The sequence below is a fragment of the Atractosteus spatula genome, chromosome 14 (assembly GCF_055471065.1).
Source record: "Atractosteus spatula isolate fAtrSpa1 chromosome 14, fAtrSpa1.hap1, whole genome shotgun sequence".
In the NCBI taxonomy this organism is placed as follows: Eukaryota; Metazoa; Chordata; class Actinopteri; order Semionotiformes; family Lepisosteidae; genus Atractosteus; species Atractosteus spatula.
In genome coordinates, this window is record NC_142719.1 from 17,277,451 (window position 1) to 17,305,415 (window position 27,965).

Consider the following 27,965-nt stretch of genomic DNA (forward strand, 5'->3'; position numbering starts at 1 on the left):
TAATTAAATTTCGCGGACCATTACCCACGAAACAGTAACATAAGTTTAGAAAGATTTCATCGAGGTGTTTACAAACGTGTTAAAATGCACAATGTGTCACACTTGTAAACTGTACAGCTGACGTTGGGTCAGGGTCACGATTTTAGTCCTGATAAGTACTGCGATACATTCTTAAATACTAGTGCGACATTTTCATCTAAATGAAAACTAACATGTTTAAACATCCTATACGACCGGTTTGGTCAAACTGCTTTGCGAATCTTAAGAATATATATAATAAGAAAACCTGAGAATATATTGATAATATGCATCTAGACAAAGACTCGAAAAAGGTGGCATGAGCTCGACACAAGGAACAAGCACCACTTTTAGTAAATAGCAGAAATTGTGGTTAATTTTGCAATGGGCTGAAACCCATACTGCAGTACGCAAAATAGTGCAACGTATTTCTGTCTTTTCAAGTTAAAGTTCTGTATCGTTTACGTAAACCCCACAGAGTCCGTTTCAAAAGTGTTTGTTTAAAAATGCTCATCTTAAAGACATGGCGCTGGGGAGGCCACGAGTTCAGAGCGAGAGGTCAGGCTGGAAGCCAGCCGGCGCTCCGACAGCTGCACAACATCTGGCCGGCAGAGTTGGCGCGCGCTACCCAGGGCCGTCTCCCCGCAGGTCTCGTGGTGCCAGAGGGTGGACAGGGGCGCCAGGAACCCCGCCACGTCGGCGTGCCCCTCCCTGATGGCGACGTGGAGAGGCAGCTCCCCGGACCGGTCCGGCACGTTGACCGCAGCTCCAAACTGCACCAGGACCCGCAGCGTGTCCAGGAAGCCGGTGCGGGCGGCGTCGTGCGCGGGCGTGATCCCGAGGCGGTCCCGCACGTTGGGCTCCGCGCCGCGCTCCAGCAGCTCGCGAGCCACAGCGCTGCTGCCCATCATCATCACCTGGAGCACGTGACGGTCGGACAGATTCAAGGAAGACTACGATTAGTAAAAGGAAATGACTACTATTCATGAAATATGAATGATCTGTCAGCAATGATAGCATCTTATAACCGTATATTGCATATTGAAAAACAATACATGACCTTCGTATATTGTTTTTGAAAATAAAAAATACCATTTGTTAAACAATACAAAACGGTACAAAACTACATCATGTAGACTGGTACACCGAAAAAATGTTTAAAAAAACAATGTTTTACATCTAGACCAGAAAAAATGAAGCATGCTAAAGCATTGTTTGTTTGTTTTGCTCTTAATGAAGCCTGATATGTTTGTAACGCTTTGGATTAAATTGTTTATTTAGTATGGGAACTGCAGTAATGATCCATCTAGAACAGACTGAGGTTTTATAGGGTGCAATAAAGCATCTTATGTACACTGTTATATACCTTATAGTATTGTTACAAAAATGGAATACTACAGAAAATGGATCAAGTGGGATAATCAATAATTAAAGAATAACCCACAAATTGTAAAAGGTCTGCCAAGAATATACCCAAGCAGTTGGTAGAATCTGAGGTCCTTAAGATCTTTGTTCTCTGGCACAGCTTTGGCGAAGGAGTAATAACTCAGAGGCAAACCTCTGATTTAAACAGTATTTATTACAATAACAAAACACTAAGCAACACACATCACAACATTCAAATTACTCTATTTTTCAAGCAAGGTGTCTCAGAGGCCCATGTCCTGACCAATCAGAAAAACACAGACTGTTACCAAGTACTCAACATCCTGTAAAACCCCCACACAGGCCAAAAGGAGAGAGAAACCTTTCTTCTAAACCAAACAAAATATCACCTAGCAGCAATTCTCTCTCTTGTATGTAAAACAGAGTGCTACAAAACGAATGGAAACCTAGCTCCCTATTCTACAACATGCATTCATAAGCAGGAGAGGCCATTTTTAACCAGGGGATTTTTAATGCAGGAAATCAGAGTTTCGCAAAAACAACAGAACAACAGGCTTCCTTAAGAGGATTCAAATACTGAACGAGAAGCTGGGCTTTGAGTTTGATGTGAACAAACACCTCTCGCCTCCGGTGTCTCCCCCTCCTCTACCCCGTTTCTTGTCGTCTGTCCTCTCCTCTCTTTCCATCCTGCTTTCCTGGACTCTTAATGATTTACCCAGAAATTAATTACCTAAAGTAAACCTTGCGATTTATTTGATCAACATGTCTCACAGACAACCTACAGCTCTGCAAACAACCATTTTTTTACACTTTGCTCCCCCTTGCTTCCACGCTCAGGGAACTGCAGGTGTAGACACTAGCTACAGAAGGAGTTGGTCAACATTTAATCTAACTGTAACAGTATATTATACCACACCTGTGTAAGAGTTAACTGTACCCTTGCTCTAAAATCATCACATACTGAACTTCAGTGGAAACTTATATTAAATGACTGATTATAATAATATTAAATCTTCATCTATACAACTTAATCCAAAGCATGACTAAAACTTTTAATTGGGTGATTAAATCTTCTAATGACCTGTGTAATCTGGGTTGGGATTAAAGGAGAGCCCTGTGGATATTGGCTCACAATACCAGTAACAATCTGTTCTTCAAACGCCATCAGTTAGTCTACAGATCTTCTTATGTATAATATACTAGAAGGGCTTTCATCCTCAACTAGCTAGCTCTACCTTCAGAATTTTACTTTTATTATCACATGATTGACAGAACGAGTTTATTTAGTGAGCCTTAGAAGGAAGAAAAAACCGACAAGCTTGTTCTTTTTCTTAGACTAGATGTGCGTTAGCAAAAACATCAACGCACAATTCATACACCGCAGATCGCATCGGTTTGATCACTTTATCACTTCAAACAGTAATTACAGTACCATTTTGTTTTCTAAAACACAATTAAGTGCAATAACTGACACTAGGCTCCAAGTGCGCTACGCTCGCTATACAGTGCAACAAGTATCCACGCAATAAAAACAGACTGAGCAGGAGTGTGAAGGTAGCCAGCAAAATTACTGGAGGACGACAGCTACAGCTGTCAGAAATCTACTGTACATCAAACACACAGTGCAGAAATAATCCCTGACTGTCATGACCGCCCCTTGCACAGTGAATCTGAGCATCAATTTAGACTCCCCAGATTCCACTGCAATAGAACTAAATTATCTTTTATTTCCTCAGCTGTTAACATGCTTAATTTGGACAACTGTATATTTTACTTTATTGTTATTTTTTCTGTCTCATTTATGCGTGCCCGTCTTATTTGTTAATGGGATTATGTTGTGTTAAATGCATTGTGTAGTGTCTTATGTTTTTCGCTTGCGTGCAAAGCACATATCCCATCCGGGACAATCACAGGAAGTCAAACAGCTGTACACAACAGATCAAGGTGCTTCCATCCACCGCCACGCGCACTGTCGCAGCAGATCCCTTGGAGAAGCCGTTTTCTTTGATCTGCTTCTGGGGTCCCCCCCCCCTTTCCTAAGGGGCACGTATTCTTTGAGGACCCCTGACTGACCCCCCCCCCCCCCCATCCCTTGCACAAGATTTCTCGTGAGATGTAACTGAACCGTCACGGTCAAACACCCTCCTCACCTGCAGGGCGGTTCTCCCAAATTCGTTGGGGGTGTCGGGGTGTACCCCTTTCTGCAACATCCTCCGAACCCCGAGAAGGTCTCCCCTCGCCGCCGCAGCCGACAGGATCTTCCCTGCGTCTGGGTCACCCAGGACCATAGTGGATGATGCCGTTTCTTTTACCTAAAAAACTTGGTCCTTCCCGGGAGACCGCTTAAATATGGGCGTTTCTAGAATTGAATTACTACGTTTTAAATGTCCCCTCGGCTGTTAACCCCCTTTTAACCTGGCTCACCCAAGTTATTCTGTATCTCGTCCTCTCACTAAGCGCACCTTTGATTCGAAATGTATGGCTGTTTTTCCGGCTCGGATCAGCCTACACAGTTTTAATCAAATCACGGTCTATAAATATATACCGTGCCGCCCTATATACCTTAGCATCACGCATACGTGACCTGTATGGCTACTCCAGAACCTGAAGAATATGAACCATCCTGACAGACCGTATCCTCCCCTTCGCCGAGTTTCAGTTTTCCTTCTTTTCATCAGCAGCAGAAGTTTTACAATCAGTCTCAAGAACAGCAACAACAACAAATAGCTGCATTTGTTTCCAGTACCGCGTCCGCTTTCGCCCAGTTGCTCCTTTAGCGCTGCGGGACCCAAGAGTGGTTAAATTTAGACAAACCGGCTTTGGATTTTCAGAACACGAAAACTCCGCCTTCCGCCAATCATCGCCGACTGTCGGGAAAGAGTGGTTCCAAATAAGGCAAAAAAGGCGGAGACGGGGCTTGAAGGTCATCGTATCACCTCGGCAACGATTGAACAATGAACCAATAGGAAACGAATATGAGAAGGCGGGCTATTCAATTAAACGGAGTAGTTCAGAAAGTTCATTCATACGGCAGACGTACTAAACCGCTAAGAACTTGAATTACAAGCTCCTACGAAGCAATGAAAAAAGGCGGTTCATAACGCCCTGTGCATTTACTGACATTTTACACCCTAAATTATATCTCAGACTACATGAGCCTTTAAAGACTTAAATTATAATCGTTATATTCTCGACTGTCTGCCTATGCATAAAACATGATCTGTTTATTATTAACGTTTACATTCGGGAATAGCGTTAGTTCTACAAGTAGTGTAGTAGGGGATTTCTTAATGTTTTAGTCTGAGAGAATGCCACATACACGTACGTTATTTTTTCCATTACGGTTATTACGGTATTTTAATTTTAGTTAAAATTACAGAAAAAACTAAGCTTTACACAAACAAAGTCTGGAAAGAAATGATCTGGTAATCATGCATGCTTCTGTGTAATTTTAACAACGCTCATGACTCACACAGTATTATTTACAATCACTCGATTAGAATCAAAGCAAAATTACAACAAACACCATCAAAGCAACAGTATGCGAATTCCTACAAAATGTAATCTAACAAGGCAGTTTATAGGTAACTGCACCTTTAATGTGTCTTGTGTAATTAATCTTAAAAAATCGTCTATAGGTTTAATTTTGAAAACAATCAGGTTAATTAATTAGCTCCTCGGGTTGAAACCAAAAAAAATCTGACAACACAGAACCCCTCGGGTTTGGGACTCCTGATCTAGAGTTTAGCAGATTCCAACCCCCTGCCTTCCTAAATTCATCAATGGAATCAAACTAAAGCCTAACTGGAGCCTGAAGCCAAAACAGGGAGCATTTCCTTTCTTCCTCACATTTCTCGAAAGTAAAAATATGCTGTATATGTTGTTACAATAGCACTATTGGCAGGCTGAAGTGGATACTGTTCAGTTCTTACAACCCACTTGCAAAGCTTATAGTGTATTTAAAAACAGATACCTCTATATAACTGAGAGCTTGGGTAGAACAAAAACCAGGATATACTAAGTCCTCAAGGATTGGAGTCTGACACCCTTGCTCTTGGATATTCTAATACAGGACTCTTCACTCCAGACCCTTATGACCACAGTCTGCCAGGTTTTGGTTCTAGCTCAATTATTTGTGCCCCAGCATTTGACGTGTTTTAAGAATTGCAAAACTTTCTTGAGTAATTTGTAAGCTGCAACCTTTAAGGAGCGGCAAAGATTAAATTGAATTGTGGTCTAATTAAATTACAAGTTCAGTTAAGCCTGTTAAGAGTCCAGCTGGAATGAAAACCAGCAGACAAGGACAAGGACCAGCACTGGAAATCCCTGCCTTAATGATTTGGGAATCGTTAACATGGTTCAATTAAGACAATAATTAGTGGAAATGGGCAGTTATGAGCACAGCAGCCTTCCAGAACCCTGACCTAAAACGATCACAGAAATATCTATCTGGATAGCAGGGCTGCTCAGCTTGTAATCATGCCTCTCCAGTCCAGTGTTTAACTGGGCTCCATCCACTTCCCACATCACTTATCTGATAACCAGGAGGGTCACAGGACTCGTAAGGGCTTGGCTGTACCAAAGCACTGCATGCAGACAAGCTGACCAGGAGGGCAGCCGTGCTGAGGCAGCCCTCGGTGGCTGGCCAAAGGGAGACAGTAGGGGAGGAAGGCAGGCTATACTCAATCAAATCATTCAAAATCTATTCACTTTAAAAAAAAAGTTGAGAAATTTGCTCTTTATAAATACAAAGGCACCATTTTGGTTGCTTGTTCAATGAAACCACAGGTCCTTGACTCTTTTGCCCAGGGAATATTTCTAGGAGTTGGTCCTCAGCTGGTAATCTGAAATAAATGGGAGATTTCAAATAACATGGTTTGCTTTTCAAACTCCATTTTCATCCTCTCTGCTCTGCCCTGACTGGCACTATAACAAAACACTGTCATTTCTTAAAATGCAACTCTGCAACTCACAACTGGCAACTCACTGAAGCTAAGCAGGTGTCACTACCTGGATGGGAGACCTCCTGGGAAAAACTAAGGTTGCTGCTGGAAGAGGTGTTAGTGGGGCCAGCAGGAGGCACTCACCGCTGTCTGTGTGGGTCCTAATGCCCCAGTATAGTGACGGGGACACTATACTGTAAACAGGCGCCGTCTTTCGGATGAGACGTAAAACCGAGGTCCTGACTCTCTGTGGTCATTTAAAAAATTCCAGGGCGTTTCTCGAAAAGAGTAGGGGTGTAACCCCGGCGTCCTGGCCAATTTTCATTGGCCCTTATCAATCATGGCCTCCTAATAATCCCCATCTATGAATTGGCTTCATCACTCTGTTCTCCTCCCCACTGATAGCTGGTGTGTGGTGAGCGTTCTGGCGCACTATGGTTGCCGTCGCATCACCCAGGTGGGGCTGCACATTGATGGTGGTGGAGGGGAGTCCCCATTACCTGTAAAGCGCTTTGAGTGGAGGGTCCAGAAATGTGCTATATAAGCAATTATTATGATGATGATTATTATTATTAAAAGCCTGTTGAGGACGACAGGCAACAAGCTCTTTTTTTTTTTTCCTCAAAATGCACTTGATAAAGAAAAGTGCTGACTTTCGCATCAGGCAGGAAGCGAGAGATATCTTGTTCACACACCCACTGACACATTTGGCGAAAAACCAGCAGCACAGAGACCAACACTGGGAGACAGACAGACGCACTGATCACAAGAAACAAACTCCTCAGTTCACACACCATCTCTTTCCATGGAAGAGAGTGAAAGGAATTGTGGTAACCAATGCCACCAGCTGTTAAATGGTTTTGTCCAGCCAAAAGAAATGTAAAATAAATGAGTGCATTAAGAGGTGTGAAAATAAAATGATGCCAAGGATATGTGAAGGAGGGTGGCACGGTGGAGAAGTGGTGAGCATTGTTGCCTCGTAGCACTGGGGCCCTGGGTTCAGCTCCTTGAGTGCTGTCTGTGTGGAGTTCGTATGTTCTCCCCATGTTCACATGCGTTTCCTCCCACAATGCTGGTAGGGTAATTGGCTTTTGGGAAAATGGACCCTGGTGTGAGTGTGTATGTGTGTCTATGTCTTTCTGTGCCCTGCAATGGACTGGCGCCCTAGCCAGGCTGTGCCCTGCCTTGTGCCAGCTGCATGCTGGGATAGGCCCCAGCTCCCCCATGACCTTGAATTGGAAGAAGTGGTTAGAAAATGGATGGGTGAGTGAAGGATGAAAGGGGTCATGTAAGAAACATCGTACCTCCGCTTTGCGTGATGTATCGGACCCAGGGCAAGGCTTGGTAGCCACTCTTCTCAATAATCTTCATGTACCGCACCTGACAGAAACACACGCCGTTAGTCACATTCCCGCCCGGCAAAGAAGACAGAGATCAAAACCCCCACCGGTGGTACTTAACAAAACATCACCCAGTCAGACAGCAACTGCAGATTAACGAAGGTTTGGGACCTGTTCATAACAGCTTTTCAGAACTAACAGGGTCTCTATGATAAGTCTTCTACAAAACTCATGAGCTGAAACACCCTCATGTGATTTTCTTGGGAAAAAACACAGGTATAAACTTGACACAAGTACCACAAACTGTCATCTTTCTAAAGCTAGTCAAGGGGGCAAGGCATTCTGAGAATGTAGCTTATTACCAACAAACTCCATTACTATTTGTATTTACTATTTGGTCTCTTCAAAAAAGTTCTGCTTTTCCAGGTTTGTGTGGGGATAATGGTAGGTCCTTAGAGATTTGGGCAAAGATAAAGCAAATTCCCCAAGGAGTTAATACATAGCAGGTTTTTGTTTCTTTATTGAACTAAAATTGATTAGAATTTAAATTAAACCACAAGGTGCAAGATTTTTATGAAGGTTGTAAGGTCACCATCTATACATAGTAGATGTTGATGGTAAATTTTGTTCCATGAATGCTCTGGTTTCTTCCCACAGTCCAAAGACCTACTGGTAGGTTAACTGGCCTCTGGAAAGATTGGCCCTGGTGTGAGTGTGTGTGTCTGTCCGCCCGGTGATGGACTGCTGTTCTATCCAGGGTGTACCCTGAACTGACAACAAATGGATGGATGGGTGTTTCATCAATGTGGTCTCTCGGTCTTGATCTGGGGAGGTGTGGGTATATAAATGTATCTCCCAGTGTGAGCTACCTGGATTCCGGACACAGTGAAGTATGGGATCTCGAAGTTGACCGTGATGGGCGGCTTTCCCTCTGCCTCATCGTTCTCCACGCTGGGCAAGCCAAAGTGCGCGCGCATCAGGAACTCCTTCCCTCCCTGGGCGAGGAGCGAGACACAGGAGCAGACAGTCAGGCAAGCAGGACTGCCAGTGGACTGAAGAGAGCTCTAGTTGACAGCGTTAGAGGCTTTTTCATCTCTAGTCCTTAGGGAAACCCTGGTTTAATAATAATAATAATAATTCTCATTTCATTACAATTAATCTCAATGTGCTTCATGTAAGAGTCTTAATAAAAGTGGGGTCTTATGTTGCCAAGTTTCCATGACCTAACAAGGGTCATTTTCTGTGTCTTTCAGTAGTTTCCCTTCAGCTGCCACTGTAGGACTTAAGACTTGCAAATTAAACACTTCTGACAGTAATGCAAGTGTTGAATTTTTTAACGTGTATTTCTCTTTTTTGCTCCGTTACGTCCATTTTGTCGGTGGTTTTCGTTGGAGATCTTTCTCGTCTTCGATCCAGCCTCGTGCTTCTTGCGCCACCATCTTTTCAGGGGCACTCTTGAACCATGCATTTTAATATGTCTTGGGCCAGGCACCAGCAGGTTTGACTGAACATGCCAAGTGCAAAACACCCCAGTCTGTGCGTCAGGCAATAGGCAAAGCTGTATCTCCCCTGGACACCCTCCGACACCAGCCATGATTTCCCAGTTGTGCCAGTGCTGTGGCTTGCTATGAGCCAAGCTTACCGGGAAGGACTTGATGGTCCACACCACCTGGTTCTGCTCGGGCACATACTTGGCGTGACCCGTGCTGGTCTTGAATTTGGGAGAGTCGGCATCACTGGGCACTGGCACCTTGATCTCCACATTGTTGGCGACAGACTGTCTCTTAAACTGGCCTTTTGCCTGCATCAGAGAAGTAAGGTGGGGGGAGAAGGGACAGCAGGGACAAAAACAGGACAATGCAGAGTTTATGGAGGAACACACATTCACAGTGCACATTGTACATGTATGTTACATTGGGACGGTAGTGCAGCTGGGTGGCACAGTGGTACAGTGGTTAGCACTGCTGCCTCACAGTACTGGGGCCCTGAAGTCAGTTCCCAGCGTACTATCTGTGTGGAGTTTGTATGTTCTCCCCGTGTTTGCATGGCTTTCCTCCAGGTGTTCCGGTATCCTCCTACAGTCCAAAGATATACTGTAAGGTTAATTGGTGCGAGTGTGTTTTTGTGTCGGCCCTGAGATGGACTGGCGTCCTGTCCACAGTGTACGCCGCCTTGTGTTCATGGCTTGCCAGGATAGGCTCTTGTTCCCCTGGGACCCTGAATTGGATGGATGGGTGGTGTAGGGCAGTACTCACGGGTCGGACACAGTCGCTAGAGGGTACTACTGCTCGTTTAGAAATGGATCAGAGGCATAAAATGTTAGTCAGGCTTTCAGCTCCAGCTGCTGCCACAAAGACGCTCCACTTCCGACCACAACGAACCTCACTGCTTGCAGTGTCTACCACTGCCGAAGTGGGGACAAAGATCGCTGTCCTCCTAGATCGTTCTCAGCTTGAGGATCTTCAAATGCGTGTGTTTGGCTTTATTGTTTGAGTTCACATCTTTGTTACAAGGTCTGAATTCCACACAGCCCTGCTGATTCATGACACCATGACTTCCAGCTCTAGGGTTACTAATAGGTGTCAGCTGACATCAGAAAAACAGCCAAGAGGAAATTAGAGGAAAATATTGCAGGGGAACGCCTGTCATATTGATTCTCACTCTTACGGCATGAATGCTGCACTTACTCTCATAATACCGTAAGTATTCAAAACTCAATAAAAATGTAGGGTATCCAGTAATTTTTACTCCTATGTTTACGAGAAAAAATAGTATTACTCATTTATAAACATTTGTTTTTAAATAATTAAATTAGAATAAAGGCCTGTAATTTTCCTATTTTGTGTCATAAAATATAGCTCATTTTCTGTGCTCCAAGTACACTTAAGGTGAGATTTACAGTAACCGGGGTGTGAGTAACAGTTTTAAGGCGTTTGGTACTTCTAAACTACTGTACCTTCACCATGATCTCCACTCTGCTGTGTGAAAACTTCTCGATGACAGACTCAATCCAAATCAAAGGCTTCACCTGCAACATCAGAGTCACCAATTAAAACAAGTTCTCCCTCTCAGTTCATTTGTCTGCCAGCAGTAAATTGACCAAAAGGAAGTCTTTTGTCTGTTTCACAGCACAAATAGAACATGAGAACAAACCAGTGCCTATCACATCAATAAGAACTAATGAGACTTTTACTCTAAGCACATTGTAGTCCGTTCTGCATTGTAGAAAATCAATAGCCAGTCCTTGGCAGTAAACATTTCAAGTTGTACATAACTGCAGTAAACAACAGAGAATTATTAGACTTTATTTCTTACATTTCTTAGCTTCTCTTAATGTGCCCATTAGGCTTATACCCTTGAGAAGCTGAGAGGCTTGACTTTGTTTGTAAGCTTTCTTATGTTCTTTAGGAAAACAGAAGTAGTTATTTTCTTTGAGTTTCACTCTTCTAATATAAAATAAAAAACTAAAAGTGCCAGAAACTTTAGGCAGATTTAAATATCAATTCTGCTCAATCACTGTCTTCACTAGATTAAATATGTTCAGATTGGCATTTTCAGAGATCATTCTACAGAGACAGTGTCCAGATCAGTGGGGTGAATCACAGTCTAATGACTTGTCATCAGGCATTGCTATGGAAAGCTCTCATTCCAGCTTTATTTGTATAATTAGGGCTAAATAATGCACGCATGCTCTTGTGGGTATTCAAGCAGTTACAGTATAGTTTAGCATAGGCCTTGAGAGAAAAGTGGGGAGAAAGGTTTTCTCAAAGCCTAGCTCTGAACCTCATATTAATATTTGTTATTAAAATGGTTTACTCCTGTGTTTCCTTATAAAGTATAAAGCACCATGTTCGGAAAAGAACATTCTTGTAATAAAAGTAAATTTAAACGCCAGCCGGAAAGAATATTTTTGGCCCCTAGAAAAGCAAACCTCACACTGTCCTGCTCTCACAGGTTTTCTTAAGAGTTAATAGCAACAAAAACACATCTCTGCGACAGAGACACACAACAGGAGGCCGGCTTTTTAAACACAAAGGAAACCCAGCCTCTGCATCTCAAAGGTCGGCGGAACGAGGTGCTACAGAAACCAAGTCCACTGACGTGCGTGTTGATGCGGTAGGACATGAGCTCGGACTCCCCGTCGGGGGGGATGAAGGAGATGGTGCGGTCGCTCTCGAATCGGGACAGTCGCACGCACTGGTGGAACTTCACGTCCTCCATCACCACCGACTTCCCCTTGTCTCCTGCCAGGAGCGGGGGCAGACATCAGCATCAGCATTTGAATGGCAGCTCTGCAGTGAAGTTCAAGCTCAATGCTCTTACAAGACAGCCATCACAATACACTAGTGCAGCTGGGTCAGTTGTTATTATTAGTTAACACTTTCCGATATCAGGAGTGAATACTGCACACACCTGGGAGTCCTGGACCATTAAACTGCAAGAGTGAGACCAACCAAATCACCTCCTCTACCCAGTAGAAAGTCTCACGCTGTGCAAACTTTAACTGTTGCCCTTTGATGCTGACACCAGAGCAGCAGACGGCTACAAACACTTCACTGAGCAAAAGACATGGCAACAGACATTCTGTTATTTCCTGCTAAAACAATCCAAAGTGTGTGGGGTTAAGGCAAGCTTGTCCCTCACAGGTAATTCGAAAAATAATACTGATTATACTGAATACTGACTTATTAAAGCAGTGAGATCAATTAAGAAATTCTATGTCAATGCCAATACATGACACAGACTGGAAGAGCCCTAGGCCGAGCACAAGGCAAACAGCAGTGTCTGGGCTGTCCAGGCCCAACGGACAGACAGCGGTCAAGCCTGGGGTACGTACGGCCAGTGAGAGAGAACAGCACCCTGTCGTTCAGTCCCAGGCGGAGCTCCGGCATCCCGGACAACATGGTCTTCAGCTTGATGCTGCCTACGATGTCGCTGCTCATCACATTGCCGTTGGCGTTCACCTGTCGACACACTCCGGAGTCACCGCGGCAACAAGGACCCAACACTGAACATGCCGGCGCAGGCGATCTTATCTTAGCTCAGGGCCTTAGGTCCGATCCCAGCTACGGGCGGGGTGGTAGTGACATTTCAGAAAGGGAATTGGGGGACATCTTTGAAGAGTTTAAGTGCAAGCAGACAAAAAATAAAAAAGCAATTTTCTGGAAAATGTTGATGTCAGTACAGATCTTAACACAAAATAATGCCATAATGTTCCATGTTCTTTGTTTAGTTGGAACCCCATTTTACATTCACTAGCTATAAGGCTGGTTTGAATTCCCTGGTCAATGCTAAACTCTGTGTATGCAAGTTAGACAAGCTGTCACTTCTTAAAATTTCAGCCTCCTCTCCTGTAGGCCCTCCAGATTCCTGATGAACCTACCAACACATTGACAGACTCGATGACATCGATGAAGACCTCGTTCTTCTTGTACTTGATGCCCTCTGACCTCCAGGACACCGCGTTGGTGACAGTGTTGGGCACCCGCGACTTGGCCACTTCCAGCTTATTTCCCTCTTGGGTGATATACCTGTTGCCGAAAACGAAGGGAGCAGAAGGGGAGGACTGTTAAGACACTAATATCAACAGGTGGGGGTGGCACTTTGCTGCAGTGGTTAGTATTGCTGCCTCATGGAGCTGGCGCCTGCCGTTCAATTTTGGGGTGTTATCTGTTTGGAGTTTGCCTGTTCTCCCCATGTTCATGTGGGTTTCCTCTGGGTGCTCCAGTTTCTTGCCACTGGCCACAGACATATTGTTATATTAATTGGCTTCTGGGAAAATAGGCTCTGATGTGCGTGTGTAAGCACATCAGGAAGTGGTTAGAATACAGATGGATGGATCAGCAGGTGGAAAACAGCTTATGGGTGCAGAGCGGAGATTTCCAATTTTCAAGGTTTTCCCAGGTGTGGGAAAATGCACTGGTCTTTAAGGCCCATCTTTGACCGTGGGCACTGTGTGTGGAGGTGAAGGAGCGTGTGTGTGCACACACACATACATGGTGGACACTCACTCTTGAAGAATCTTGCTGTCTGTGGTCTGAGGGAAACCAAAGTCCATCAGCTCATCCAGCAGCTCATACACCACGACAAAGTTGTCCTGGATGCTCTCTTCCTCCAGCTCCTTGAAGTACTCTGTGAACACCTGACACAGCCGTGCAGAGACAGGGTCACCGTATTGCATGGGCACAGCGAAACGTAGCTCAGCTGGGCTGGTCATGCACAACGAACTCCCTCCTCTTGCCTCTATTAAAACTTTGGATTTTGTGAATGGATCCCAAAGCCCAATGAAATAAGCATTTTATTACATAAGCATCTCATTGCATATGACAAATAAACTGAACTGAATTGAAGCCAGCAGCCCAACCTGCAACAGCTTCAGACCTGCGTAGTGAACGGAAGTTTTAATGGAGTTATTTTTTTTTTAATTGACCTCATTTAACCCTCTTTCTGAAGTCTGACACTGTTGATGATTTAAGGAGAATCTTAAAACCTTACGTGACTGCTGGAAAACAGAAGCAGACTCACAAAACACAGGAACAGACAAACAGATGTTTGTGTATTAAATAACCTAAGACTGGCACCCTGACTGTGACCTTTACCCTTGACTCACCTCCACCAGCTTGTACAAGAAGGTGTAGACGAGTGAAGCGTTGCAGTTCTTGTTTGTAGTCGCCACCACTGGGTTAAAGGAACAGTCAAGGCACATAAGGGTGCTCAGGTTTTGCCATCAACTCTCGCTTCATCCCAAGAGAGCCCTTGAGTCAGGGTGCATCAAACACCCTTAAATCATGAGTCATGGGTGTCCCAAAACAAAAGCAGATGACCCTCTGCATAGCCAATAATGCCTAACATTTGGATGCACAAGAGTCAGTCCAGAAAGGAGACAGGGAGGGACCTGTTGTTCTGTGCCTCTGGGGCAGTCAGAGTCCTGCAGGTTTAACACGTACTTTTTAATGAACAACAGATTACTAATTAAAAAAGCAGGTTATCTAAATGATTAGTTCAATTAAACAATTAAGGATCAGGGCCGAATGAAACCCAGGGATGCAGGCATTCCTGCTTTACTGTTGACTCCCCTCCCAAGTCAGTTTGGAAGAGCCGTTCAGAGCAGTGCTCTGGTTATTTAAAACAAATACCCAAGGGTATGTTGCCGGGGTGTAGTAAAAAAAGAGCACTGTTGTCCGGGTTCCGCCTTTGACATTAGGATAGCAAACAGGGGATGGGACTCCTTAAGGGCTGAAGTAATAGCTGGTGTCTGGGGGGAGGATTGAAGAGACTGTCAGTCTGGGAGGGGCTGCCCAAACAGAGTTTAAAAGGGAAGGATACCTACCAAACTATTTTAACATGTATTTCCAGAGAGATCCTCTATTCTTTTCCCTATGGTATTTATGTATCCAGTTGGTTTGTGCACTAACTAAACCCACTAAAAAGGGAATTTTTAATGGCTATAACTGGAAACTGGATTGATTACAGAGACCTATCTATTGATCAAGATCTCCAAGAACAGATTTTGGGGCACCCCTTTAAGAAGATGGTATAGCAGACACCCTCCTGCAGCAAATGCAAGTCAATGGAGGAGACGGGGGGTGGGGACTCAGAAAGGATACAGTAGAGGTTGCTGTGTTTGATCCACAGGAAGTGGACGTTGCCATGGGAGATCAAGGGGCACAGCTGGCCCTCCTCTTCCTGTTGCATCAGCAGAGGCATGAAGTGGTCTATCTCGGTCATGTTCACGTCACCCTTGTAGTTGCGACATATCAGCACCTGCGTGACAGAAGCGGGGGGGTCAGAGACAGGTTGAAGAACAGGGACGAGGAGATAACTGCACAGAGTCTAATCCAAGAGGAATGTCCAACCCTGGTCTTGGAGAGCCACAATGTGCTTCAGTTTTTCAAACTGCTCCAAGAGACTGATCTGCAGTCCCTGAGAGTCCAGACTCTGCTCATTGACTCTTTAAGGCTGTTTATATGCCTTAGCACAAGCACTACAATGCACAGGAAAACAACAGCTGTAAACGGAAAAAATGAACCGTTCTGTGCTGAGTCTTGTGATTTAGCATAATCAAAAATAAGATCTTTCAAGTCATGCATGTACATTCATTTTTTCTTTATGTATTATAAATATAGCCTTTAATTGTGCACTGATTACATAAATAACAAAACATACCGAGCCTCATTATCCTGTTCACGTTAAAAACAACCCAGTGCATCCTGGGTTTTCTCTAAAACAAAATAAAAAAACTTGCAAAGTTACAAAAAAGAACCACTTGGCTTAAACAATGTAATACAAAGTTAGAAAATTGATAAATATAAGCTCCCACGGAAGTAACGAGGCAGGATTCTAACAGAGCTGACACAACGTGCTTCTCATTTCAGGAAGTTGATCGTCTTTGCTGAACGGCGCAGAGCTGACAGGTCGATCTGCTGTCAGGTATTGTTCATCGCCAGATCTAATCTCTCCGCGACGGATAGGACATCAGCATTGCTCTGTCCAAAGTCCGAACTAGAAGTCAGTTAACCCAAATTCAAGACGGCTTAAAGCTCGCAACAGTTAATGACAACGACAGCACAAGCGATTTGGCTAAAAAAAAAAAACTTTCTTTCACGACGTTTCCCAAAATTCCCAGTACCAGTCGCTCACCTTTCCTTTCAGATCCAACACAAACACAGCAGAAGCAGACATCTCGCTTTTCAGTGGGGGAAAAGTTTCTTCCTGTATCACGGTTTTTGTCCTATATTAACAGTAAACTCCAATGCAGTTCAAAGTTTCTCCTTTTTTAGTAATCCCATATCCCTCGTTTCCTATTTCCGGAGAATTCTGGCATTATTGGTTCCTTCACACGTCACCGGGCTTTGGGTGAAATATTCACAGGTATGCCCTCTGCGCTGCTCCCACCTGTCTTAAAGGGATAGATTAACAAGTTTCGCCGACAAAAAACAAAACACTGACGTAAGCTAGAAACTGCATAGACCATTTTTAATTAGTAACGAAAAAAGGTATTTTGTTATTCAACAATAAAACTTAATCTGGACCGGCTCCCAGTAAAATAGTGATATCCCAGTAATATTATACTGAAAGTATAATAATGGAATGTTCCAACAGTAAACAAAAGTCATATCTCACCTATATGTACAGAATCTTCCCAGGAATATATTGAGTACAATTTTAAGAAGCTTTTTGAATAGCGAATCCAACCTACATACAGTATATGAATAGTACAACAAAGTGTATTACTCGCTTACGGCCACACCACCCTGAATACGCCCGATCTCGTCTGATCTCGGAAGCTAAGCAGGGTCGGGCCTGGTTAGTACTTGGATGGGAGACCGCCTGGGATTACCGGGTGCTGTAAGCATTTTCCCCGTGAGACAACAGGGGGCGCTAATTCTCCTCTGTTCCGTTGCATTTTAAATACAGTTATCAAGCGTTTTTCCCCTTTTATTTAGTTCTCTTTCTCTTTTGTTTCTTTATTTTTGTATTTGTATTCTTGGCATTTCATATCTGGAGATGACAAAGCTAACTAACTTGTTAAAGAATTTGCTGGATGTAGCTCAAGGGTTTGGGCTGCAGTACACAATTGAAAATTAGTTTCTGTGACCCTCCAGCTCTACCTACGCAGCTCAACCCTACTCAAGCGTGACCCCCATTCTACAAAACTGTTATAGAGCCATGTCCAGGTTTGCTGTTGAGAGATCAGCCCCAACCAGTGATCTGATGAGATCTGATTTCCTAAACAGTACCGATGAGCAACAGACTTCGAGATCTTCGTGTTCAACATGATGTGTGCTGCCATGAAGGACATGGACCTGGCTGAAGGTGCACGCCCAACTACAGCTAGACACAGAAAAGAGGAATTCGTTTTTTTTTTAAATATGCATCCTGCCATTAAAAAAGTGCTAAAAACAAGTTTATGTTGTAGCTGCAGCCTTTCAGTGAAGTTGAAACATAAAGTAAACTGAATGTTAATCTTACTGTTAATTGTACTTCTGAACTATTCAAAAATAAAGTTATTTAGAATACCTTAATAAGTATTTATTTCATTGTATCCAGTTCCTGACTGTGAAACAGTGAATCTACTTCACTGCTGGCTTGCCTTTACGAGAAATGTGCACTGGCTCTCACCAGATTAACCAATAGCCTTGACAACGGAGAGAGTAGATCCCTGCTGACTGCAGTCCTCCTTAGAGCCATTCCAGCCCTCTGTGTCTTGGGAAAAGAAGTAGCATGTTTCTTTTCCTTATGGAGCTTTTTAAGTACCCTTCTACCTCCTCTTCTCTTCCGTTCTTCAGAGCCTGCTGACTGCTGTGAGCTTTGGCTCCATTCCAGTCCTGGGAAAAGTGGTAACATTTCCTGATCAACATCTTCCAGTCACGAGGACAAACCTTCACAGCACATGCTGTAGGACACAACAGGAAAAATCAAACAACGTAACTTTAAGTTGTTGTGATTTGAGTGGCTTGGCTGAATACAGAGTGAAAACTGCTAGAATTAATGTGTGTTGGTCAGGTATTATATAGCAATTTTGTAACAGCTGTCTATCGAGTTGGACACAGAAAGGATCTTAAAATGCTTATTTGGCAACAATATCTAAGTTGCCAATATTATGATGAATGAGTGTTCAGCTAACCTCAGAAGAGGTGTCGCCAATAAGTAAATATAGTTTATGAATAACATGTTTCTCTCAACAAATCAGAGAATGATCTTAGTTCAGAAAGCAGTGGTAGGAGCCACAACTAACACCTGTAATAGGGCAAGTAACCCAAGTTTTCAATGATCCTAAGATGCCATTAGACAGGATTGATTGAAATAGGTCATCTATACAACCCACTTTAATGAAAGTATAAAATACTAATAAAATGTATAAAGTCATGACACATTCCATAAATGTTTATAATAACACTTTGTGAATCATTGATCTGATTGACCTCTGTGTTATTTAACTACCAGCAGGTGGCGCAGGCCACCTGGGCAAATACAAATGTCAAAACTCAGTTTAGTGGAAATGGAGAGAGATATTGGTCAAAGGATATCGCTGTGCTGTCAGTGCATCTCCAAACCAATGCGTTCGTGGCGGGAGTTCCTGATCGGGTTGATGGTCCGAGGGGTGTTTTTGGCTCGGGCAAGGGCCCTGTTAATCACACTGCTGGGGTATCCTCTGTTGATGAAAAAGGAGTACATTTTGAGGGCTTGGTTCTCGAAGTCGATGTTGTCGCTGCACAATCGCTGTAGCCTAAGGAACTGTGAAAAAGGGAGAGAGTTTTTAGTGTGTTTGGGGTGAAATGAGCTATACAGGATGTAGCTGTGTGAATCCGTGGGTTTGTAATAAACCGAAGTGGAGAGTCGGGGGTAGTTGATGGAGAAGTTAATGTCTAGAAACGGAAGAGTAGTATGTTCCTTTGCAGCCTACGCATGCTGACGCAGCTACCCATCTGAACTACTATAGCCTACACCTGCTGCGACCCACTATGCCTTCCTCCAAATCTTTTTCTAGATCTCTTCGTCATACCTTCTCTTCCTCCCTGTGCCACTTGCCTGCTTCTCTCACTAAACCAGCATTCCATCTCTTCACAGCTATCTGTTCCAAGACCAGGCTTTCTAACCACCTTCTATTCCTTTACAGATGTCGTCGACATAATATCATCCCTAAAGGATTTCCCCTGAAATTTAATACCTTTTCTTTTGACTCTGATACCACCCAGAGTAACACTCAGAGACTTCTAAAACAATTTTCTAGGAAACTAATGGTCTCTACCATTTTCTCCCTCAAAAAACAGATTATCCTTTCCGACAACAACATCAAAGAGGCTAAGGAATTTCTACGGCTGATAGCTCCACATCATCTTCCCTTCATAACTAACCTCATTAGATCTCTCAACTCTGAACTCTACCAGTTTCTCACTACAGAGAAGGACAAAAAACTCAGTCACCTTCTACAGAAGAAAACCATCAACACCCCAAACACCTTCACCAATCCTAACCTTGTTGTCACCATACCCTCTGACCTTTCCCTTTCACAGGATGAGTGATCCCTCCTCAGCAAAGGCCTCAGTTTTGTACCAGTTCCCAGGAAGCTGGACATCCCCCAGACCAATGTCGACCTTAACCGCTTTTACCGCAGGATCCGTCTCAGAGCACATTTTGCTGACGACTCCTCTTCACAGGCAGCTGACAACCCGGTTATTGATGTCATTAACAACATTAATCCCAAACAGAGCTGTTGGACTCCCCCCTCTGGCCGTTTTCCACCAGGTGATTATTTCATTAACCAATGCACTAATCAAGCTCCCAAGGCACTCTCTATACCCAGTAAACACAGGTCTAACCTCACCCAAGGAGAAAATCAGGCGCTCCAGTCTCTCCGCAACAGGGATGATATCGTCATCAAACCAGCGGACAAAGGAGGTGCTGTTGTGGTGTGGCGTAAGGATCTATATATCTTTGAAGCCTCTAGACAACTAACTGACACTTCTGCCTACCTCCCTCTCCAACAGGTCCCTACCACTACCAAAAGGAAGTGGTATCCACCATTTCCCTTCTTATCAGCAGTAATGAGCTCCCCCAGGAGGCGAACCGGCTCATCATGGAACATCCACAGGTATCTCAATTTTACCTCCTCCCCAAAATCCACAAACCGGACACCCCTGGACGCCCCATCGTATCAGCATGTAACTGTCCAACTATTTACATCTCAGCCTTTCTCGACAGCCTCATGAGACCGCTGGTTGAAGGTCTTCCCTCATACATCAAAGACACCAACCACGCGCTCCAACTTTTTAATGATTTCCAATTTCAGGGCACCGAATGCTACATTTTCACCATGGACATCACATCTCTGTACACCGTCATTCCCCATAATGACGGCCTTACAGCCCTCAAGCACACGCTGGACAAACGCACAGTGCTTGATCCACCCATCCACACCCTGGTACGCCTTGCAGAATTGGTCCTCACACTGAACGCATTCTCTTTCAATAATCTTTTTTACCAACAGGCTAGTGGAGTTGCCATGGGCACCAGAATGGGACCCAGCTATGCTAATATTTTTGTTGGCTGGGTAGAAGAACACTTCTTCGCTTCCTACACTGGCTATGTCCCTGACCTCTACAAGCGGTATATTGATGACTGCATTGGTGCCGCCACGTGCTCTAATGATCAGCTTGAGTGCTTCCTGCACCATTTCACCAACTTCCACCCATCCCTCAAATATACGGTTAACATATCTTCCGTTTCTAGACATTAACTTCTCCATCAACTACCCCCGACTCTCCACTTCGGTTTATTACAAACCCACGGATTCACACAGCTACCTCCTGTATAGCTCATTTCACCCCAAATACACTAAAAACTCTCTCCCTTTTTCACAGTTCCTTAGGCTACGACGATTGTGCAGCGACGACATCGACTTCGAGAACCAAGCCCTCAAAATGTACTCCTTTTCATCAACAGAGGATACCCCAGCAGTGTAATTAACAGGGCCCTTGCCGGAGCCAAAAACACCCCCCGGACCATCAACCCGATCAGGAACTCCCGCCGTAACAACCGCATTCCTTTGGTGCTTCCTTACCACCCTAACACACTTCCTATCCCCAGGACTATTAATCACAACTTTTCCATCCTACAGGATGATCCCTCCATTGGGGCCCTCTTTTCTGATCGCCCTATCATCTCACGTCGCCGACCACCTAATCCGCGTAACCTCCTTGTTCACAGCTCCCTTGACCGCCCTCAACAACCATCAACACCAGGCACTTTCCCTTGCAACAGAACTCGCTGTATCACCTGCAAGTACACATCCAACACCACACTCATTCAAGGCCCCTCAGGACAATTCCGGATCACCCAGACAGCATCTTGTACCTCCAGCAACCTTATTTACTGTATCTCTTGCAGTAAATACCCAGCCATCTACATTGGAGAAACAGGAAGGAGACTCGGAGACCGCTTCAGAGAACACATCAGGGCTGTGAAGATTAAAGATCTTTCCAAGCCCATTGTTTCTCATTTCACCTCTGACGGCCATGACCACTCTAATCTCTCTTTCTGTCTTCTCAAAGACGGTTTTCCGAACTCATACATCAGAAAGACTACCGAAACCAAAATTATTCTGGAGCTAGGATCACACATTCCCCCTTCTCTTAACGACAGACTACTGTTCTTTTAAATTTTCTCCATTCATTGGTAGTTTCATTTCACACCTCTCTACACCCATTCTGACTTCACACCTCTTGATTGGCCTCTCTTTCTGTCCCCTGCTCCCGCCTCTCACTCCTCCTCCCTCCCAACCTTTGTTCTCCCGCTACTTTACCTTTGCCTACTGCCCTGTCTCTCTCACACCTGAAGAAGGCTCCACGGCCGAAACGTTGTGTTCTCTTTCTTCTTTTTTTCAGCATGGAATAAACCTATTACTTGTTCCTTTGCAGCCTACGCATGCTGACGCAGCTACCCACCTGAACTACTAAAGCCCTATGTGAACCTACAAGGTACAGCATATAAAGAATTTGTAGAATTTGAAGAACTTGTTGTTTTGGAAGAGCAGCCAAGTGTCATCACTCGTGATCAGATTTCCAGATATAATTGTAAATATCTCATCTATTTACTATTATATTACAGAAAAATGGATTTGTCATTATAAGAATGTAGACAAAGTCCATTAAATTCAGGGGAAAATACAGAAGACATGCTCAAGAAAAGACAAGTTTTAAGAAAAATTAGCATCATTTTATACTCTCAAACCTGTCCTCTAGAGTTAAGGCTTTTTCTTGCAGTTTACACGTTCGAGAAACGAGTGGGCTTTCTCACCCAGGGAATAAGGGACAGTATGAGCCCAAGTTTGAAGGATTTCATGTTTATAAACTACTGATATTAAGCCACAGTTTTTTTTTTACAGTGGACCATTTGCTTATTTTTTTATTTCACAAATAACAAAGATAGGGTATGAGTAAAGGCAGTCCAATCCCTCATCAATAACCCTTGTGCTTCCAGCAATTCATTGCAGGAAATACCAGGTTAAATCACTGGGTGGGACTGACTGACCTAGAGAGGGAAAATGACTGTAAGTGGCTAGATGGGAGCTCTGCTACCAAAAAGGAAGTGCCGAGCAACACTCGCCTCTCAACCCACACTTTGGCATAAGACGTTCTGCTCCTTAGTCACTGCAATTTTCCAGTTCTTCCTATTCCAAAGTGTGGAATTAGTCACTTCAACTCTCTGGGCCTTGGTACCTTATTTTAAATTTATTTAAAAAGGTTTCTGCAGAGAGACTTAAATAAACTTTTTTTTTTGCTTCGTCATCTGCACCCTGGACCCTGAAATGGGTAAGAATCCAGAGCCAGTTGAGGGTAAAACCTGGAGATCCAGAGCTGGACAGGAATTCCAAGTCCCTCTTTTCCTCGGTTGTCAAACACTCTGAAAATAACGCGGCCAGCTGATCTTGTGTTCAGCCCCATCATAAAACTGAGAGCACAGATGTCATACAAATCTGAAACCCCCTGTCAGGAGGCGATGGTCAGCTCTAGAGCTCAAGATCTGTTGGTTGCAATGGCCCTTTAACAGCCAAGGTGTGAAAAGAAATGGAACACCTATCAGATTCCACTGTTCTAAGCAACGACAGTCTTATTCATTACTCTTGGAGCTGCACGAGATAATGAAGCCCAGATTCAGATGGTTCACCCACAGCACAACTCCAGTCCTCAAAGCCTCAGTGGGTGTTTATTCCACCTTGGCACCTAATCACCAAACTCCCATACTTACCGTATTAACTAAACCAAGCTATCAGCTTTCAGACAGTCCTGAGTTCATGACTCGAAACATTAAAAACATTGTCTCTGAGTGATAAGCATTCTGGAAACCTAAGCAGCTATACTGTAACTGTAAATCATTACTGTATAGCTCATAGGAATGTAAATCTGTATTCCTACATCAGACATAAAGGTCTTTTACAGTTGATCACACAGGACATTGACTTTATTAAAATTTATAAAAGCTGTATGGAGGGTGAAAATGGATCTAGGAAAGGGTTCCTCACCATGATTACTACCTGCTGTAATTAATGACTAATTAAGGACTCACTTTAAAACGGGAGCATATAAGAGAGAGAAGATTGTGACTTCGGCATTTCTGACAAAGTGAAAACGTAAAATGTAAGTATTTTACATTTCACATTTAATATAGTTGAAAACCTAGGATCATTAAAAACTGCTAAACAGAAAAGCCTTTTAAATCCAGATTAACTTAATAAATTAAGATATACAAGAAAATAATTAAAAAAGTAGTAGAAGCACCCACAATTGACTTAAATTAAACAGGTTTTCTAGATTACTGCTGCACAGCTGATACAAAATGTAACATTTCTGCTATTGTACAGTAGATGGTGCTCTATGCTCATAGTGGCTCTTAACTGAATCCATTTAGTCCTCACATCAGGCTTTGTAAGAACCCATGTTGATGTCTGAAATAACTGAGTTTACCGAGTCCAGAAAGCTTCTTTTACAAAATAATGAAGCTTATAGGAAAGCACATCATGTATAAGGCCTGTCTTAGTAGTCCACATAATCAATTAATTTCAGCCTTCTGGGCTTCTGTATAGATCCACAGCTTGGACACACATCTCAATCCAGGACTTCTGGATAGCCCTGGTGCTGGGGGCCAGCACACCTGCTGGTTTGCATTGCAGCTGAGACAGCTCTACTTAACCAAACTATTAACTGAACTAACACATTTCTGAATAGGAAACACTTTGCTCTTTCTTCCTCAACATATGGAGAGCTTAAGTTACTTCGGAAATGTAGTCATCGTAGGGCTGCCTCCAGCATGTTCACAAACTGAAAATGGTCAAAGAGCCCCAACAACTCCTGTTATCAGTCAGTCAGGGGGTCCAATATGTAACCTAGTGCTCAGTTGGAAACGAAGTCCTCAGAAACAGAATTGGGAACCCCTGTCTCAAGTCATCTGAATTCCAGAACTCCATCAGACAAGCAGACTATCTATTTAGTTCCATAGAGACGCAAGCTACGATGCTACTCCAGTGTCCTCCTTTTGATTACTATAGTTTGACAAGGGGAGTCAGCAAGCGTACAGAACACAGCTATAACACCGATACCACCGTACGACCAAGGACACAAAACAAGGCATTAAACACTCTGGAAAGGGGATTGTCTAGTTGTTATGATACAGGTGGGCACTAGCCTTCTTTATTTGCCTGCATCACTACGGCTATTGATGAAGTCTTGATTAATGTGCTTTATGTACTGTATTCCTAAACAGGCTAAAAGAACTGAATGTCTGAGAGGATATCGGACATATAGACAAAACTGGCCACGTGCATTATTTCAATTTCAGCAATGAAAAAGTAAGTGCATTCAGGAGTGAAATCTGGTTTTAGTGGCAGGCCTAATGGTCAAACAGGGAGTTTGTTTTTTCTATAGAATGTATATTATTAAAAATAGTGTCCCAGTAGTTGTGTTGCTGGGGGAGATGCACAGCGTGGAATCTGTCCTCCTGGATGGTAACCTGTTTTTTCCATCTCTAAGGAAACGTCTTAGATGGCTCTTTCTGCAGTTTTACAAAGACTCGTTTTCTGCAGGATTTTAGTTGTGAAAGCTCTAAAGTTATCACAGTTAATGATAAAGTGGCAAGATTAGGAGGTGTTGCATTTGTTTTTCTCAGAAGTTCAGGTAGTCCATCCTTTGTTATATGACTTTTATCACAGCTGTGAGGCCAAGGGAAAAGGTCACACACCTTTCTGTGAACACATAAATGTTTCTGATCACGTTTTCTTATCATTTAACGGTGTGAAAAGCATCTGGAGTAGCAGGGTGGTGCAGTGGTTAGCACTGGGGCCTTGGGTTCAATCCCAGACCTGGGGTGCTGTCTGTGTGGAGTTTGTTTGTTCTCCCTGAGTGTGTGTGGGCTTCCTCCAGGTGCTCTGGTTTCCTCCCACAGTTCACAGACCTACTGGGAGGATAACTGGCTTCTGGAACAATTAGTCCAAGTGTGAGTGTGTGTGTTTGTGTTTGTCTGCCCTGTGATGGACTGTCCAGGGTGTATCCTGCTGGGATAGACTTCAGCTCCCCTGGGACCCTGAATTGGGAGAAGGGGTTTGAAAAAAAATGAATGGAAGAAAATGGAACTTGAAATTCCAATGAATAAATCAATGTAATAGAACGATTTGCTCATCCTCTTTGCTTAATGATCTTTTATACACAGTCCAACCTTTCACAAGCATCTTTTTTTTCCCCGTTAAGCAAAACTCTACCTCTTTCAGCATTATTGAAAGGCAGGTGGGGATCAATGCACCAAAAGGTGCTTTATAAGTGAAAATGGATTTCTAACTTAGGGTTTGTGTTCAGGGTGTGTTCGACTTATCCGTCATTTATATGCCTTGAAAACACTTGTCAAAAATAAGCTGTCATTTCTCCTCCTCTTATCTTAGACAAAAAGCCAACACCACACAAACCACCATAGGAAGTTTTGCAGCATTATACTAACAGAATCACATGGTACAGTATATATCAACAGCTCTGGAAGGCCACTGACCTACAGGCCTTGGCCATAAATTCTCCTCATTTCACTGCTATTTGTATAAGAAACAAGAAAAAGGTGACAAACAGGCCATTCAGCCTAGACAGCAGAAAGTGAAATGAGACATTTCACCAGCATGTCATTGAGAAGGATATGATTTCCTTGCATGTCCAGCTGCATTATGACATTGCTGGGTACAGTATGATATCAAAACATGTGACTCTAGATTTGGCCACAGCAATTCCACTCCTCCTACCTCTCAGGTGAAAAACACCCCTCTTGTGCAATTTTTAAGATGTGTTTTTTTCACCATGTTAAAACACCCTTCATGCATCCTCTTGTAATCCCAGGTTGTGGAAGGGAACGTCCTGTATCTGATCACCCTAACATCCCTCCACCCTCAAGACATCATAGACAGTATGACTGAGAGGAAAAGAATTCCACTCTATTGGTTTTTCGAGTGTCCCTTCAGAGATTTTACTGCAGGTTTCATTACATTTTACTTACTGCCTCCAGACCAGTGACTTGTCTCAGTGGGTTGAAAAGACTTTAAAACAAACAGAGTATGTATAAATATACCTGCAAGAAAGGTGACAAATAAGAGAAGTCTAACACCGAGTTCTGACTACTATTGCATATAACACAACATGTGCAGCAAGCAAAGAAATAACTGAAAAATACATTTAAACATTATAAGGGTCCACTATCCCGCTTTGTCTACATTTTAAATTTCTGCATGCACTTAGTGATTGCACAAAATTAGATAAAAGTGCAATTAGCTGTTGTCTTTTTAAATAAGGGTTATTTACAATCCTACTTAGGATCTGAATATGGAATCACTATACTAACAAACCTGACAATTCACAGTACTCCTGCTCCTGATACACATTGGTAGTATAGGGCTAATTTTGTTTACAAAAAACTGCTTTTTTAAAGCCACTACTTTGACAGCAGATCTCTCAGTAACTGGCGGTGATGATTTTTATCAAGTCCCTCCCCCTTTCCATGCAGACCTCTATGGTGTGATGCTCCAGTCCCACCCCTTTGATGTGCCCGCATCCAATGGCAGGGATCAGAACTCTAAACAGGCAGCATTCTGAGCTTTGTGGGCGGGGCACTCAAGTTGCCTTGGTGTCTCCACAGCATTCCGACTCTTAGCACTGTAACAATAGGGATGGACACTATTTGTATCTAAGAGCAAGCTTCAGTCTATGTTAGAAAACAACCGAGACAAAAAGGCCTGCTTATGTCAGACACCTCCCAGAGGAATTTAACTTTAAGTGCAGAGAATGTCCAAACACCAAATACCACTGTTTCAAAGTGCTAAGCGATTAAATCTTTCAGATCTTATTAATGGCTGTGCTTTCACAGATTTTGCTTGCAATGTTGCTTTTCTTTACCATACCACAAATTTACCATGACTTCAAGGAGCTTTACTAAACTCAGTTGTACTTTATCTGTTATATACCCCAGCACCTTTAATGCTGGGAATTTGATTCCATTGTTTCTAATGGTTCTAAATTACCCAAACAAGAAAATGCTAACCTGTAATACTTTGCTGTCCAAGATCCGAAATAAAATAATTTAAAAACAGCAAAACTAGGAATGTTACACAGAATTTTTGAAAACATTTTGTGCCAACTAGCTTTGTTTTAGGGTATTACAATATTTAGTATGCTATCAAACCCTAACATAAAACTCTAAAAACCAGTACTTAGGTGTTTGTTCATTAATAGTTTCTGCAATCTTGCACTTACAA

The 27,965-nt window shown here is 43.3% G+C and overlaps 2 protein-coding genes and 1 non-coding gene across 5 annotated transcripts in view; 1 reads left to right on the forward strand and 2 right to left on the reverse strand.

Moving 5' to 3' along the window:
* Positions 1–497: 497 nt before the first annotated feature.
* On the reverse strand, positions 498–3,751 carry cdkn2d (cyclin dependent kinase inhibitor 2D). Its single transcript, XM_088931856.1, has 2 exons — positions 3,555–3,751; positions 498–935 (listed from the first exon to the last, which is right to left on the reverse strand). Exons 1-2 carry the CDS (start codon positions 3,690–3,692, stop codon positions 534–536), a joined length of 540 nt encoding a protein of 179 aa, XP_088787982.1. The 5' UTR covers positions 3,693–3,751; the 3' UTR covers positions 498–533.
* A 982-nt stretch (positions 3,752–4,733) lies between these two features.
* The window catches only part of ap1m2 (adaptor related protein complex 1 subunit mu 2), a 28,635-nt gene continuing 5,403 nt past the window's right edge, over positions 4,734–27,965 (reverse strand). For 2 of the 3 annotated variants that reach the window (XM_088931852.1, XM_088931854.1), the window contains exons 3-15: positions 17,810–18,842; positions 16,328–16,586; positions 15,295–15,451; positions 14,298–14,365; positions 13,699–13,829; positions 13,071–13,218; positions 12,525–12,651; positions 11,789–11,931; positions 10,644–10,715; positions 9,330–9,488; positions 8,557–8,682; positions 7,652–7,727; positions 4,734–6,248 (exon numbers count right to left, since the gene is read on the reverse strand). In XM_088931852.1, the coding sequence (XP_088787978.1) occupies positions 6,223–6,248; positions 7,652–7,727; positions 8,557–8,682; positions 9,330–9,488; positions 10,644–10,715; positions 11,789–11,931; positions 12,525–12,651; positions 13,071–13,218; positions 13,699–13,829; positions 14,298–14,365; positions 15,295–15,451; positions 16,328–16,369 (1,275 nt within the window). In that variant the 5' untranslated portion in view covers positions 16,370–16,586; positions 17,810–18,842 and the 3' untranslated portion in view covers positions 4,734–6,222. Of the gene's footprint in view, positions 6,249–7,651; positions 7,728–8,556; positions 8,683–9,329; positions 9,489–10,643; positions 10,716–11,788; positions 11,932–12,524; positions 12,652–13,070; positions 13,219–13,698; positions 13,830–14,297; positions 14,366–15,294; positions 15,452–16,327; positions 16,587–17,707; positions 18,843–27,965 lie in introns of those variants that run through there. The other variant, XM_088931855.1, reaches the window with a different exon arrangement.
* On the forward strand, positions 16,924–17,042 carry LOC148820795 (5S ribosomal RNA). Its single transcript, XR_016094189.1, has one exon. It is a non-coding gene; the product is annotated as a 5S ribosomal RNA (ribosomal RNA).